At 41.4% G+C, this 17290-nt stretch overlaps 1 protein-coding gene across 1 annotated transcript in view; it reads right to left on the minus strand.

The window, feature by feature from the left end:
- Positions 1 to 652: 652 nt before the first annotated feature.
- LOC139643168 (roundabout homolog 2-like) overlaps positions 653 to 17290 on the minus strand; it is a gene marked incomplete at its 3' end in the record, with an annotated part of 74747 nt that continues 58109 nt past the window's right edge. Inside the window, exons 10-18 of the mRNA XM_071518340.1 lie at positions 14720 to 14925; positions 12168 to 12249; positions 11893 to 12058; positions 10581 to 10747; positions 10351 to 10472; positions 6731 to 6962; positions 2329 to 2453; positions 2044 to 2215; positions 653 to 829 (exon numbers count right to left, since the gene is read on the minus strand). Coding sequence (XP_071374441.1) covers positions 653 to 829; positions 2044 to 2215; positions 2329 to 2453; positions 6731 to 6962; positions 10351 to 10472; positions 10581 to 10747; positions 11893 to 12058; positions 12168 to 12249; positions 14720 to 14925 — 1449 coding nt within the window. The remainder of the gene's footprint in view (positions 830 to 2043; positions 2216 to 2328; positions 2454 to 6730; positions 6963 to 10350; positions 10473 to 10580; positions 10748 to 11892; positions 12059 to 12167; positions 12250 to 14719; positions 14926 to 17290) is intronic.

Raw genomic sequence — 17290 nt, forward strand, 5'->3', positions numbered from 1 at the left:
TTCATTACCTGTTTCCTTGCAAAATGTATATATTTTTTATATTGTAAATAAGTAAAACATTTTTTTTTCCCTTGCTAAAATGGAAATGTGATGTTTTGGAATGAAACTCTCCAATTTGTTTTCAGAGAAGGGATCAGAGAAACAGCAGTCGATCATGTAAATCCCTATTGAATTAGGTAATCACTGCAGTCTCTCCCCAAATCACAAGTATTATGAAAGCGGCAGTACACATTACTATGATAATAGCCCACAGCTATATGCTTGACCCACAGAGGGATAAGGAATACTTCATACCTAAATCTAGACGCATTTCGCCTTAATGTGCAAACAATAATGGAATGGAATAATAGAAGGGGGTGTTAAATTACTTATCTCGGATGAATGTATTAGTGTAAAGGTGCAGTTCTGATGGGACTCTGTTCCCAGCTGATGCACATCAGTGCACAGTGAATTAAAGTAAATAGGGCCTATTTCCATCTGTGCTGAATACATTTCCTGTGTTCTGTGTTTATGCCTTAGCCAGCCCAAATGGAGTCACATCTGTGACGACATCAACTTTCATTGGAGAGAGAGAGAGAGAGAGAGAGAGAGAGAGCTACTGTGCTGTGAGATTCTGTGTTGATGCAGAACCATGTAAATTGATTTTTTTTACCTGCGTAGTTGCTGAGTCCCTTCCTCTTTTTCCTCCTCCAGTACAGCCAGGCACTGAAGCCCATGAGGACAATCCAGCAGGCTCCTCCCAGGCCGGCGATGAAGGCCGGCTGCTTCACCACGTCCGAGATGCTGTTGTTGCCCTCTGTCCCCGTCATAACGTCCCTCAGCTCTGCACCTGGGGGCACCAACACACACAAGAAAGAAAGAAAGAAAGAAAGAAAGAAAGAAAGAAAGAAAGAAAGAAATGAATGTTTGAAGGTCCATTTAATTATTTTTTTAAAGGAGTCACCATGTAATATAAATAACAACCAACCTATAACAATAGTGAAAAGGTATCTGACATAATATTGTATCTATAAAGGTCAAAGGAAAGAAAGATCAATATGTTAAAAAAACATGATAAAAAACAATAGAATGAAATAAAAACACATTGTCAAAACCATAAAAAGGAGTATTTGTCTACTTGTGTATATTTGTTCATTTGTTTAGTTAACCTTTATCTAGGCAAGTAAAAAACAAAAACAAAAAAACAAAAAAACATTTATATTTACAATGACAGCCAGGCAAAAGGCAAAAGGTCTTTTGATGGGGTCAGGGGATGGAGATTAAAATAAAAAGAAAACATGGAGCATAGATCAAACATCCAGACATGGAACACAGAAACAGTCAAAGGATGAGACAATGAATAAATAAAAAGAACAGACTGGGCAGCTGTGGTAAAAAAGGAAAAAAAAACAACAACAACAACAGAGCATCAGTGCATCCAATATGTAGGCAGAGTTAATCAATTCAGCAGTGCACTTATCAACTTGAGCTGCAAGACATGAGATTGACAGAGCAGCTCTGACAGAGTTTGATTTTCTGTTGTGGCTACTGTGCTGTGAAATTAGATTCACAGTCTCCAGCAGGAAAACCCCCCCTATCATTAAGCCTCAGTCCGCAGCCCTGTGTTTCCCTTTCTCTGCCCATTAAGGGTGTTTTTCCCATATATCAGTCAAAAGTCACAGATGAAGAGCATCTGGCCTGGGCTCTGATATTGATTCTGGGCTTATATACTCAGAGCATCCTTCAGCTATTTGATAAGATGTGATAGGCTGATAAGCTCCCCTCAATAACACTGTCTACTTTGTTAGCGCCAGCTGCCCACATATTGAGGAGGATTATTGATATGGCTAACAGCACTTGGCACAGTGTTACCAGACACTACACTAAATGAAACGCTATTGATTTCTCCATAGACGTCTGTGTCGCAAAGCACAATCTTATCTCTCCAAGCGCGATAAATTGATAAATCATCTTTTCAGACCCCAATCTGTGACGAAGACCTGGGTACCCCACTATTAGGTCATTTGACTTGACTCCTGCTTAGTGTGTGTGTGTGTGGATTACCCAAGATGATGAGTTGGGGTGCGCTTCTCACCCCCACCCCTGCGCTGGTGCCTGCAGCCACCTCCACATGGTACTGCACTCCAGCCTGCAGCCCCCCCACCACCACTGAACGGATGGTTGCGTCCACAGTTTTATTGACATGAAAGCGTGTCTCGTTGGCCAAACACCAGATCTGACACAGACAGACAGGCCAGACAGAATTCATTGTAAGAGTCGGACAGTATACTGCTAAAATTATTCAGTGAGGTACAGTACAGGTTATTGTATGTATAGCTCGTCTTCTACCTTGTACTCCTGGATGATGCCGTTCTGGTGGTCAGAGGGCGGAGGGTCCCACGACACGCTGATGGAGGTGCTGTTATGGTTCCCTACTGTCAACACCGTCACCTGCTGGGGAGGGGCACTGGGTGCTGATGGGGGTGAAAAAGGGTAAAGAAACAGAGAAAAAACCATCAGGAAAAAAGAAAGATTTAACATATTCTAGTTTTAAACAGAAAAGGGAGTGTCTCCTGTCTTTATCATGGCAAGAATGAAGGCTTTGTCTCACACACTGCCTCTATTCATATTTATAAAGCAAGCCAAAAACACACAGTATTTTCTGAGCCAGCATGGCAGATTAGTGCTTTTCTAAATAAGCAGGGAGAGAACTATAGTTTTTCTTAATTTCCTCTCATATTTTAATGCTAAGACTGATTGCATAGCTGTGATGCACAGGAACCTGAACAAGTGGGACTATTCCAGTTTGGATTGTCAGTTTAAGATCCTATGAGTTATTGCATTGTTGGCTTTCCAAGTTATACAGACCAAGCACTTGGGGTCCAAATCCTACTTTACTGATCACACAATGACAGCTATACCGAGCAGACCAGCAGGTCTAGCTGTGAGTGGAGTAGCCTGTGCCAAGAAAGGATGGCTGAGCCCAGTAGCTGACATCACTTCCATAATGGATTACCACCATCACACACATGTTAATGCTTGCAAAGTAGGAGCATTCAATTTATCTAAATGAAAACACTCAAATTCCAGGTACTATAATGGAGGCTCTGTGATGTTTTGTTGATAGAAATGTGATCTGTGGCACACGGTGCCAAATTCCAAGTCACACTCTGATGGCTCACTGTTTAGATCTACAGAAGTGGCCTAATAACCTGGATGGACAGATCAGAGATTCAAAGAGACTGCAGACAGCAGGAGGCAAACAGTGTGTCTATGCAACTGAGCACAATATCATCCGTCATTGACAGGACTGTATAACCACTCTGGGGATACAGTTTCTCACTCTTGTCATTAAAACAATCATTATGTTCTGACTGAGTGGATGAAATAACTACTCTGAACCCAATTAAGGAGCTGCATAAAAATAATGCCGTCTGTAGTAAATCCATGTAAGCAAGCCATTGGATTCCATATCAGTGTAATGGAGCCTAAGCAGGTGGGCCATGACATGACTGTCTTGTTTGCCACCTGGCCTGAGAGCAACCTGGCTACTGTGGCTTGAACACTCCAGATGGGCTCCGCTCTGGAGATGGCTGGATAGAAATGCAGTGAACACGATCACAGCATGTCATTTAGACAACAGCGTGTCATTTAGACAAGAGCCTGTATTGTTAGACAGGAGGAATAAAGCCAAGTCCTACTAGGAATATGGAAGAGAGCCTCCTTAGCCAGCTGGTTTGAGGCTGACCTCTGCCAGCCCTCCAACACCTCTGGACTGCCCTTAAAATCTGGCTCAGCCAACTCATGAATGAAGCAAAATAATATCTATTTTGAATACTAGGAAGATGTACCAAACCCCCTGGATAATGTTGTTTTTCCCTAAAAAGAGAGGCTCTAAATAGATATGGCGTGTTGGCAAAATATTTGACAGAAGTTAGCAGTACAAAGATAATAACTCTGCTCTTTGAAATGCAATTTTTATGCCATTTAACAAATTGATTCATATGCCCACTGGCTCACCAAAACCCAATCTAGGGATATCTACAGTATGTTCAGCCATTTAGATTGTATCACCCTTCTAACTACCTTCCAACCTTCTAATCCTTCTCTGAAATAACCATTAAAAAATAATTTTCACCAATTTTTGATTGTCATTGTGATAATTCTACTGCTCAGAATGTTAAATCAATATGGCAAATATGGCAGAACAACTCAAGAAATCTCATAGCAAAGCAACCAACAACACTAACTACAATATGCAAAGAACCCATCATGGATATATATTTAGTAGACTGGGTAGCTAGCAAAGTGCTGGCTAGGGGGAGCGGAAGGAAGTCAACCTTTACAAATAGTTTGGATCACCTACCAACATTATGAATATGGGGGATATTACAGCACTCGACTCTTTCAATGTGGTTCTCTGGCTCATAGCTTATTTAGGCAATCCATTATGTTTGTAGATCCTATTTTACAGATGAACCAATCCTTAATGTCCTTATTAACAAGAGAAAATGCAGCTGACATGCAATAAAATCTAGTAAAACTAGAAGGCATTTGCACTGAACAATTCTCCTACTTGCAAAGCTGCAGCCTCCATAACAGTTTGGTTTTCTGACAAAATAACATGTGAATGCAAGTATCAATGGGCCAAGGGCTGTCTGTCCACCAAATTTTTTATATATCTTCTTAACAAACAGACAAACATACGGGTGAAAACATAACCTCTTTACAATGACAATAACATGGGGGTCGAATAAGGGAGCAACAGAGACCGGTTCATCTCTGCAGCTGAAGACAATTAGGACTTACGTAACACACACCACCCCAATGACAGCAATTACATTTACATTTTTTGGCATTTCCTGCTACAAGCACTCTCTCTCAGAGTGACCTACAATGAGTGCAACAGTAGAATAACTTTAAATTCCAACATCAACAACATTATAAACAACCAATGGCAGGGAAGGCCTCAGGCAAAGGATGTAACAAATATCCCTGTATCCCCTAAATGATTATGTAAACAGTAAGTAAAGAAATGAGAGCGAGGGAGAAAAGTGTTTTTTTTTTCAATAATACAGTATATCATGTTTCATTCTACTTTTTTTCCATCATCGACATTTTGCATGAATAGAAGTGTTGTTCCTGCTAATGTATCTGGCTTTAGCAGTGGAATTTTGCTTATGTTTATACAGCTATTAACAGAAAACTAAACCATGCATTCAGTTTCACCTAGTTCATGCCAAAGAAACATCTTAATATAACATAAAAAAATGTTTGACCTAACAATTCTCCAAATGTCATTTCAGTGGTGTTGTCTCTGCAAACTGATAGGGCTTTTCCAGTCAGTCATAGGCTTACATTAGGAGTTGATGAGAACCATAAAGCATAGTTCTGCAGCTTCCCTATGTAAGGGAACAATGCATAGCATTAGTAGGCTTTAGGATGATCACAATGCCAGTAATGACTCAGGATTACACTGATATCAAAGAGCTCTTAATAGCATGACTAATACAAAGACTGATGACTATAGTATCAGTAATGACTAAAGAGTATATTGATAGCAATTGATGCTTACAACATTAGAAAGGACATACGTTTATAACAGTATGATAACACAAGAGGCACTTGAGCTGCCTAATCTCCACCATGGTATATTAAACATAACCCGTTATGCTAATAAGGTTATTAATTAAGATAAATAATGCATTAATTAATTAGCAAATATTTCTATGTCAACATACTTACTTTCAAATAACAAATGTGTGGTATTAACATGGACTCTGTATTGTAAAGAATTAAGGAGTTGCAAAAAGTATGTTTCTCCTCATTAATATGCAAATTTATGCAGCAAGGTGCTCCAAAATCAAACCTGTGGTGTACGTGTTAGGGCTCTATTATGTAGCCTATTGTTATTGAGTTATTATGTTCACAAGAATGTGTCTACACACAGATACAGATACACAGACAGACACCACCATGATTACATAACATGAACATGAAAAAGGTAACAGAAGGATTCTTTCCTCAGCTTTACACTGTTAAGGTAGGTAGCTCCTAGCTAGTGAGTAACCTGATGCTAAATCTTCCTGGTCCTGTAGCTCACTGAGCTGAGCATGGCACGAACACTGTCAGGGTTAGGGGCCCACCCATACAAATAATGTATGCACTCATGGTACTGTAAAGCACTCTGGAGAAAAGTGTCCACCAAAGAGTCTTATTACCAGCAAAGCTCATTGGAGATGTGAGTGTGTATGTGTGTGTTAGAGTGTGTGCGTGCGTGTGTGTTTGTGTGCGTTAGTGGATAGATGGGGGTGGGGGGGTGTCATATCATGCAGTCACAGTGTGTGTGTGGTTGGTGTGCGACAGCGACATGGCAGCAGGGGTCCACCAAGGAGCAGGCAGAGAGCTGAGCTTATGTCAAAGGAGACAGTTTCCCTCCTCCCCCCTCAGCCCACCACCCCACAGAGGCAAGGGCCTGTCACAGACCCCCGCTGTGCTGTCTGCTTTCACACACAGGGGAGATGCCGCTGCAGCACGGTGCGTGTGTGGGTGGTTGTACTTGAAATGCCATTATCTATCAGTATCTAGGCATGAAACCATTACCAGAGGCCACAAAATAGAAAAAGTAGGTAGAATCAGTTACACAAGAGCATCTGTCCATGTGAAAACAACTATCTCTTACATTTCACGCGACGTATAGTAGGCTATGAATTGGATTGTTGTATGTAATGTGTATTCATTTGTCGGTTACCTTCTTCCATGGTGCGTGCTGTCATGGATTCACTGTCTGCGCCTTGGAATTCATTGAAGTACGGCCGCACTTTAATCTCATAAACGATGCCCTTCTTCAGACCAGAGAGAGTTATGTCCCTCTCTGAGGCAACCTTCAAATCCTGAGTCTGCCAAGGTCCTGGAGAGGGCAGTCCTGATGTCTGCCTGTACAGGACACGGTAACCCTGGATGAACTGGGACGGATTCTCCACCTGAGAGAAAAAGAGACGGCGAGACAGAGAGAGAGAGAGGGATAGAAACAGAGAAAGAGAGAGAGGGAGAGAGAGAGAGAGAGAGGGAGAGAAAGAGAGAGAGAGAGAGAGAGAGAGAGAGAGAGAGAGAGAGAGAGAGAGAGAGATGGAGATAAGGGTGCGGCCTGGATTATAATATTCCAGTAATGATGTGCTTGGTGCCAAACATCTGTGTGCAAACTGCTCCGGAGCAATGGATCAGCATTCACTTTACGCCCTCTTTCAGTAACCAAGCTTGCCTTGAAAATCATACAATCAAATTAGCAGACCAAATTCTCATTGAAAACACAGCTGAAAACACAGTAACTTTAAGTGAGAGAACTTTGGCATGACCTGGCACCGAAATACTGGATCAAAATAGTCAACTGTCTTTTTTCTGTTAATATGGCTGGGAAAAGTTTCTTGCCGGTGAGTTTCAAGGGAGAATTGTAAGACATAACGGACATAACTCATAGTAATGGCTTGTTAACAGGGGCAGAAGCAAGAAAATGCTTTTACAGGTGAAATAAAGCAGCTGTTTACCGTCAGCCCAGTCCAAATAAATCAGCTCAAGTCTCTCTCTCTCTCTCTCTGTCTCTCTCTCTCTCCCTCCCTTCCTCCCTCCCTCCCTTCCTCTCCCTCTCTCTCTCCCTCTCTCTATCTGTCTCTCTCTGTCTCTCTCTCTCTCTCTCTCTCTCTCTCTCTCACACACACACACACACACACACACACACACACCTTCCTTCTCTCTCCCTCTCCCTATACCCTCAGTCTGCATTTCATTAACAAAATGATTTGTGAATCTAAAAGCCTTATGAACAGTAGCTCCACCTCTCTCTGTACTCCTCCCTTACTTGAAATAGAATTCATATGGCTGAAGCCATGAATCAAAATAAATTACCCTCCTTTGTGTTCACTTTCCCCTTGTCTTAGAAGACAGCTACAGAATATATCACAGGACTATACCCAGTGTACAGTTCTGCTGCCATTCAATGTAGCTAAATACCATCAGATTCTAGTTTCCAAAATCTAGCCTGTGTTTCTATTATAATAACAGTGTGTAATTAAAAAGATTTCTAATGTGGTGGTTCCATTTTTTTTACATAGCTAGTTGTCAAAACACAATAAGACATAAATAGCTCTGAAATTAGATTACATGAAAACACAAATACTTTCCTTTCAATTTACAAATTAGTCTGTAATTTGAATCCAGTTATTATGTAAATAGCCCCTTTGTATGCTATACAAAGAAGGTATTTAAGGACACTATATTCACAACTGCTCAGTTTTAAGATGCTCTAAAAGGTACACTATGTATGTATGTATGTATGTATGTATGTATGCATGTATGTATGTACACTACAAAGTGTGTGACAATGTATGACATATGGGGTATGTAGTAGTGTGTGTGTGTGTGTGTGTGTGTGTGTGTGTGTGAGTGTGTGTGTGCTGAGTTAGCACTCCATCATATAATGACTATCAATAGTCATAACAGTTCAACAATAAAAAATACATTCAATAAAACAAGAGAATCAAAAACACTTTGCATGGTGCTGAAATTATTGTCTTGCATCAGTACTCTGGCTGTCTGAGTTGAGCTTTGGACGCGAACAACAAGAATTTCAGCACCATGGAAAATACAACCTGTGTGCTTGCTGTTTGTGACTGTACTCGCTACTGTGTAAGTCAGACTTGTACATGGCAGCTTTATCTACCTCACTCTCTATTTTTATTACTTTTGGTTGATTGTAGTAGCCATTGGTTGATGCACTGATTGGTTGGCTGTCCAGTCCTAGAATGTGAGAATGTTAGCTTCATGGAAGTGAAAAGGCCAGACAACAACGTCTTCTTTAATGTTCTAATTTTAAGGATGAAGTTAGGCTGGTATTTGTTGTGGACAATCGTATGAAAGAACAGCTACTGCAGGATTAAAGCCCCTGACACATTTGTAGAGGAAAAAAATGTTATCGCCAGCAGAGCACCTGTTACGCATTGAACCACTGTAACATTGTAACAGCTGGCAGGTGTGTATGTGTGTGTTATGAGTTTGGAAGAGAGAGCGAGAAAGTGAGAGAGAGAGAGAGAGAGAGAGAGAGAGTGCACACGCTTTGCAAACTGCAGACTAATGGTAGGCTACATTAAATGCATTTTTATTAAGAAATTTTAAAATTCAAATTAAGGGCCCATCAGATTCCCCGAGACGTCTACACCTCATGTGGCTCTAAACAACTTTTGACATTTCCTTTGTTCTTTCAGAATAATCTAAAAAACTCTACAGTTTTCAACAATAATGATGACAAGTTTAGGATAAATAAATTATTAACCATTATTTATATACAGTATGTCAGTATAGAGCACATTGGCTGTATATGGGAGTTATGGGCGTTTCTGGTAAGTGTTTGAGAGTTGTACCTCAGTACCGTTTGCTGACAGTGTTATAAAAAACAAAAAAAACAAGAGTAGCCACAATTTAAGATTTGAAAAGCGACCTGAAAATATAACATTACAAAATAAAATAAAATCACCAAAAATAGCCCATTACTACAATTTAAAAACAAACGTCACTGCTAACATACAATTAGCAAGACCATGCAGAAGACATGCAAAATCTAAATCAATCTATCATTGTAAGACACAACATACCTTATCAGGAAACCAGGGAACTTGAAATTAGCAACTAGTTACTAGCTAGCAAAATGCTTCCACAAGCAATTTGAATTTTTCAGAAATGTGAAATTTGAGTGCAACCTGTGCGACTGTGCGATTGAAAAGCCATTCACTGGCTTATAAAGGTTACCACCACAGGAATTTCAGACATGTGCAGTGCAATAAGGACCTATTGAAAATCACCTAGCAATATCAGCACATTTACATGCCCTACTGGCAAGCATATAAAAGCTTAATAGTGTAATGACAAGTCTGTCATTAACCCACACCAGCAGGCAGGAAAGGACACCTTGCCAAGAGACAAAATAACATTTCCCAGATAAAAGGCTGACTGCACACTGCCTCCAGAAGTGACACAACATGTTGCACCTAATGGTGATCTATTTGTCCTGAACAGAAACATTAGTCTTAATTCCTGCATCACCTCAAACCATCACAAATTGATGGAGCACCAGCTGTTCTAGACTATGAATGTCTAGCCATCCCACAATTGCTATGTGTGTATGCCAACTAATCCAACACAATTTGCTCTCCAAAACACAGTGACACGCCAAGTACGAAGTTCTCAGACAAGCTCAGACAAGATGTGGCTGCACTCCAGGTAATGACACATGGAGTAGACCTCTCACAACACATAAGTTATTAATTCTTAGAAATACCCAAAGACAAACAGTTGGTTATGATAAGTGTTATGAGTACTCACAGTCCATGTGACCTGCACAGAAGTGGAGCTCAGCACCACAGGGTTATGCATGCTGACCACCACATCTCCCAGCTCCTTCTGCACGCGGCGATGGTCCACACCCTGCGCTGTAGGACTAATGTCTGTGAGAGAGAGAAGGGCAGGGATGTAGAGAGAAATAGTGATGCAAATAACCAAGAAGCCGCTTACAGTAAGGAGCTTGAAATCCATTGGTTGTCTGATGTATATACCTTGTGTGCGGACAGGCTCAGACATGGGGCTGGGGTCCCCGAGCCCTTGAGCATTGACTGCCCTGATGATGAACAGGTAGACAGTGTTGGGTCGCAGGTCTTTGACCGTAAATTGGGTGGCCTTCACATGGTCTGCCACTGTCTGCCAGCTATTACTCACCGACTGACTGCAGGAAGAGCATAAATAAACCAAATCAGTGAGGTAAAATCGTTTAGGTACTTTGGAGGAATTAGCGCACTGAAGGCTGTGATATACTAAGCAATTTATTTGGGGCATTGTTGGTGGCCAACGCTCCCCGAAACAGAAAACAGGAAAAATAATGAGACACAGGTGCTCACACTCACTAGTGAAAAGTATTGAAATATTTCCTGTCAAAAAGAAACGTAATCAGTGCAACAATGCTGAGGCAACTCCTTGGGCAATCAACATTGTCCAGAAACTTGCCCAATATATCACTGCCTTCAGGCGACATTGTTTTAGTCTTGCAAGATTTTGTAGTCCTTTCTTACATTCAACTTGTTGGTCTAGGAAAGAAAAAAAAACTAATTTCTCATGCACCAGTCATATTTGGCTTAATATTCATGAAATAATTAGAATTCAAACAATGGAAGTCCATGGTCCATGGTCCAATGGTGTCCATGCCACTCACACAGCCAAAGGACATCGAACAACTGACCCATATTTGCTCAAATTCAAACAGGGGTGCTTAAACCACAACAAAATTACCAATTCAAAGAGGATTCCCAGTCTGGTTGGAGCCAGGGCAAAACTCTTGAGATATATTAACCCTGTGTATATTAACCCTGTCTTTACCTATAGGCATTATATCATGATTAGCATATCTATACTTGTTTCACAGCTACAACAATTCTAAGTAGAACCACAGATTTGAAAGTTTCTGATTATATGAACTATTAGGTTACTGAAATGTGGATAGTATGATATAACAAATTTGTTGGTGATGTAAAAACACTGCTGTAAAACAATGTAGCTTCATGACATTGACTGTATTGACATTTTTCTTTATTTAAAAAGGTACTTTTGGGGAAATGTAATGGTAAATCAAATTTCCTGGAGTTAAAAAAATTAAGTTTGAAACAAAGCATTTTTGCCTTTAGCCTTCTACTGATGATTAATGCTTTTATACTCCAGTTAAATAAATTATCGAAGATAAGCCATCCAGAATGTAAATTGTGCAGCCTGACACAAGTGCTGGCTTGCTTGAACGGCCATATAAGCACCCACATCTGTTATTGCCATGAAAGTTCGGGGTCACTAAATGTAGCTTGAGGCAGTAGGTCACAGACATACCCAAAGGCCTCAATGACATAGGAGGACACTGGGGAGCCCGCCTCTGGCCCCTGTTCCCATGACAACGAGATACTGCTCTTGGTCACATCAGTGACCTCTGGCTTGGAGGGCGGCCCTGGGAGCGCAGTTGCATTGTGGGACATGAAGTCTACGAGGTCAGTGGAGTCTGAAAAAGTGGGAATCGTAGAGACAAAATGAACATCTCTGAAGGCGAGGCATTCAAATGATGAATTTTGTGTTTATTTTTAATCTGAATTATTTCCAATGAAACAGACCTCTGACATCCAAGTAAGCGCTCCATGAAGTTTCCCCACTGGAGCTGGTAGCAACACAGGTGAACAACCCCGAGTCAGAAAGCTATGGAAGACAGATGATGACAAACCATATCATTAACTCACCATCAGAAAGTTCAACCAAGCTCCTATTTAGTCTACAGCAGGGATGGGCAACCATGTGCCATGGAGGGAGGAGAATCTGTAGGTTTTCATTCCATCCAAAGACTACACCAGATGATTTCACTCTCTGGTTGAAGCTGTGCTAACCAGTGAAATCACATGGTGTAGTCTTTGTTTAGGATGAAAACTTCATGCTCTCTCCCCTGCATGGCACATGGTTGCCCATCCCTGGTCTACAGTATGACCACCTTAACAATTATAAGGCTGGTTTCACAGACACAACTTCAGCCTATTGTAGACTAGAAACTTTTACGCAGTGGGAATTGCCACTGAAAAACAGAGTTTAGTCAAGGACTAGGCTTAAACCATGTCTTGGAAACTGGCCCATAAAGACTTTCTCTGCTCATCCAAATCACAAAAAATACAGCTTTCAAGCCATGCTCTGTTGTTGTGTTCTTCTGAATCCAATAGCCTTTCTAACTCTGATCCCAGATGGCTTCTACAAGCTGTTACGTCAACCTGGGCTTTTGAAGGAGGTTTGCAGCTAGTAGTACAGTAAAAATGCATTAACCTCCGCTGGCCTGCGTTTGGCTCGAGAAAAGCACAAGAGTGGGTGAGAGGAACCTTTAGCACCGGCCAATGAAAAAAGAGCCCAGTAAGAGCTTACATTAATTTTCTTAATTGATTTCCTCCAATAATAGTCACCCCCCCCATTCTCAGGACCATCAGCATTATCATCATCAATGCTGACACAGGGAATAAGAGACATGACAATCTATTTCCCACTGGCCATGCCTAAGGAGCCACTGACAACTACCCTATCTCTCAAGAGAGAGAAACAGAGTGCGAGTGACACACAGAAAGCACTTTGACACAGTGATAGGGTGCTGTATATTGCAGTTCCTCCATTATACTCCCCGTTTAGACTCCCCTCCCTGGTCTCTGTCCTTGAGTTTCTAACCGCTGCCTGGGAGATTTGCACTAAATAGCAGCATTTAACGACTTATAAAAATCAATACTCTCTATTCATCGTTTAAAAGCAACCTGACTGCACTTGTCCATTTGAATTACATTCAGCTGACATCAGTTGGCAGATGAGAGAATTTCTCTTACCGCTTTCACATGCAATAGAAGTATGAATTGTACAAACACAACAACTCGCACACACATGCCCACATGCACACACTTTTTATTATCTTCTTTTTATTTACTGCGGCCCTTATTGGTGAAAAGAAGGCAATCAAAATAGAGAAACAGAGAGAGAGAGAGAGAGAGAGAGAGAGAGAGAGAGAGAGAGAGAGAGAGAGAGAGAGAGAGAGAGAGAGAATTTGGGTTTCTTCCAACTGAAGGTCAAACATTTCTTACAGTGTGGATGAATGTAGTTTGCTGTGTATAATATGCTGATATACAGCATACAGCTTGAAGCCTAGTACAATGTGAAATATGCATACACAATATGATTGATTGTGTGTATAGAAGGGGTTCTCAAAATGTTTGATGCTGAGGTTCCCCTAATAGAAAAGAACAGATGGACAACTTTTGATAGAGTGGAATTCAAGTTCAGTCATTATCTACTATCACACAGTGAGCTAGCCCTGTAGTTCCACCTCAGACTTCTCCCAAAGTATTGAAATTAACAAGGCCATCTTTTAGCAGCTCCAAAAAAATACATAAAATACCCATCAAATTTCTCTAAACAGCTTGTGCATTATAATCCATGTGCTTTGTAGCCAAAAGATTGCACTGTGGGTCCAAAAGTTCAATATTTACCTCATTATATCCTATATTTACACCCTTCTAGTAGAAGACTTTGCTTGTTACTGTAGGATGCCATTCGCATATTGAAGAACAAAGCAATGTCAGTGTGGAAAATATAGGCGATAACAAGGTAAACATTGGACTTTTGGACCCACAGTGCAGTCGTTTGGCTACAAAACACTTGGATTATGCTGCATGAGCCTTTTGAAAAATGTAATGGACATTTGACACATGGTTCTTTTGGAGCTGTAGAAAGATGAGACTTAGCTTCAATAGTTTGGGAGAATGGGGCTAACACTCGCTGTGTGCATGGTGGCCCTATGAACTTCAGTGGAGTTTTGAATGACATTGGTTGAGTAGAAAACAATAATTTTAATGTTGGGGTGAACAATTCCTTTACAGGGTAAACGATATTTAATTTTTCTGGGGACAAACTGGGGATCCTTGGGCCCCGGTCTGAGAACCACTTGTATATTAATAACAATAAGAAGATGCTTTATTGATGTGTATAGGGATTCTCTTTTTGCTTACACCCTTCCAGGGAGGTCAGAGTGTATGTTCAGCTACAGAACAGGAAGGAAATCTTGCTCAAGGATACCTCAGCAGGGTGGATGCTACATGTATTATGCTCCATGAAAAAACTCCCTATCACCCTACAGTCTACTGAGACCCACCCTGGTACTCTGGATCTGAAGGCTGCCGTGTTCCAGCAGGGACAGTCGAGGGTCCTTCCCCAGCAGACTGGCCCCATTCTTTCTCCAGGTGACCGTAGGCTCTGGGTCCCCTGACGCCTGACACCTAAGTAGGGCCACACCTCCCACCGCCTGCGTCTGGTTCGATGGGCCCTGCCGGATGATGGGTGGGGGGCGGTCCTTCAGGGCTGAGGGCAATAATCAAGGAGCAGGCATTATTATTTGGTATTCTGCATTGACATGTCTGAATAAATTTCCAGTGCTGTAATGTTGATGCCATACCGACATATCGTCTGTGATTTTCATGTTTTAACTTCAGTTGAAACATTCTCAATCCTCCAACTAGATAAACTACAAAATACATAGTTGTCAAGCTAAAATCAAGGCTGTTTTTCGTAGTTCCTGAAAAGTTTACATTTTTGGGACGACACAATGAACAATCTGTCTCTCACTGCTTAGAATTTTCCTGTATTTTGAAAACACAAAATGCATGACCTTATCACAAGGTGTTGGTGATAATTCATGATTGCAGTAATTGCATTAGTGATTGCAGGCCCAGGATGTTAGGGTTCAATCTGCGACGGATCTGCTGTGATAGGAAGTGACTGTTTTGTGAGCCGTTTCCACAGTATGGCAGTGTGCTCATGGCACTGCATCACACCTTTGAGCTCTAATTACTAGGTGTGGATTAACGATGCCTCACCCGTGGTGCTAATTACCGTACCTTCTTTGTAACACCTCTCAACACGTTCATCCCCTCTCTTTCTCCTCTGACTCATAGCTGCACCTCCTCCTTCTTGGCATCTCTCCCCCACACAAAACTAAACTCGGAATTAGCATGCCAAGCAGAACAACAATACATCTCTTTAAAGGTCTTTAAAGCATGTTATATCATCCAGCGAACAGCCTCTGCACTCGGCGACAGTAATTTCTGGAGTGTGAATCTCTAGGCCTTGTAACTCCCCTCCCCTTCCAATTTCCTCACCGCTGCTCTCCATTGTTATCAGGCCTGTCTCCATTCACACAAGTGTTTACAGCAGGTTCCCCTATTCTTATCTTTTATCATACCTCCTTCAGAACAAGGAGGAACATGGCAACACAAGCAGAATAGCTGAGAAAACAGGTACAGCCAGACGTCGAACTTGATACACCGGACACTATAGAGGCTAATTTGTTTGTATGTTGGGCATCATCTACATTAGGGATGGGCAACCATGTGCGACTGAGTGCCATGAATTTGCGGGTTTTCATTCCAACCGAAGGCTACACCAGGTGATTTCACTGATTAGCACACCTTCAACCAGAGGAGGAACTAATGAGTGAAATCACCTGGGGCCAGATGCATAAAACTCTGTGTAGATTCAAGACTAAAAATCTGTGTATGCACAAAATTGAAAAAATGCATGCGCAGTCTCTTCTTCAAATTTATAAAACCCTGCATATGTGGTGTTTATACATTGCGCCATTTATAAATTTCAATCATTGTGAAACTGTGGGTACGTGCACAAGCCTAATGCCCACTCCCACAGTTGGCCATAAATGGATGTCAACACAACCCCAGTTTAACCTAGTTTGGACATAAATGGCAATCAGGCAACGTCCTCTAACTGTGCTAAAGCAGACGTTCCATCATTATGCATAGCCATTACGCACTGCAATGTAGGACACAGGGGAAGCTTGTTGATATGTCATCACAGCAGCCTTCACATCAGGAAGGCGGGACATACAAACAGTCTCTGCTAATTGCTAAAATCAAAAAGTAAAATGAATTTTTCCTGATCTTTGTACGTCACACAAAGCTGTAATCTGACTGGACGCACTTTGAAAGGTCAGTGGCAAATGGGGTTAAAGTTCAAATAATTTGAGCTTTGAGCGCAGCGGCAAGGTGGAAAATCCAAGCAGTTCGCGACGGCCAAGTTAGTGTTGCCTCTAGGTTTGGCATCAGCACTCTCTCCATATGAGAAGAATGGCTCAGCCAGCGCAAAGCGGTTTTGCCAGTAAGTTGACCAAATAAAATGTCGCCCAAATTCCTTCTCTTTGCCACACTGCTATATCACACTCAGTTCATCTGACTCATACAAGTCTGTATGCATGGAGTAGCATGCATGGAGGTACGCACATTCTCACGGCATGCTCTCTCTTATAAATACTAATTTCTGTGTGGAAAGTAGTGCATGCATTCTTTTTGTGTGTATGCATTATTGATCTGGCCCCTGGTGTGGTCTTTGGTTAGAATCAAAACCTGCTCACTCTCTGCCCTCCATGGCACATGGTTGCCTATCCCTGATCTATATCATATTATAGATAAACATGTAATGGAGTTTTGCTGACATACCAAGATCAAAGTGTTATGAATGTGAAATAGAACTGAGGTAACAAAGATGCAAGCTTCCAAAATTATGATAATTTGGGTGATCAAGTGCAGCTAACAAGGGATTACTCTCCTTTGCATCATTTCCCCACGGCGACCTTCTGTCCATCTATCTTTGCAGCCATCAGTCAGTGACATTCCTCCTGTCCCAACTGCTCTATACAGAACACTTTGATATTGAT

The sequence above is a fragment of the Centroberyx affinis genome, unplaced genomic scaffold (genome assembly GCF_046629955.1).
Source record: "Centroberyx affinis isolate AG114_WGS23_722 - 3 ecotype Tasmania unplaced genomic scaffold, CSIRO-AGI_Caff_v1 ptg000567l_1, whole genome shotgun sequence".
Lineage (NCBI taxonomy): Eukaryota > Metazoa > Chordata > Actinopteri > Beryciformes > Berycidae > Centroberyx > Centroberyx affinis.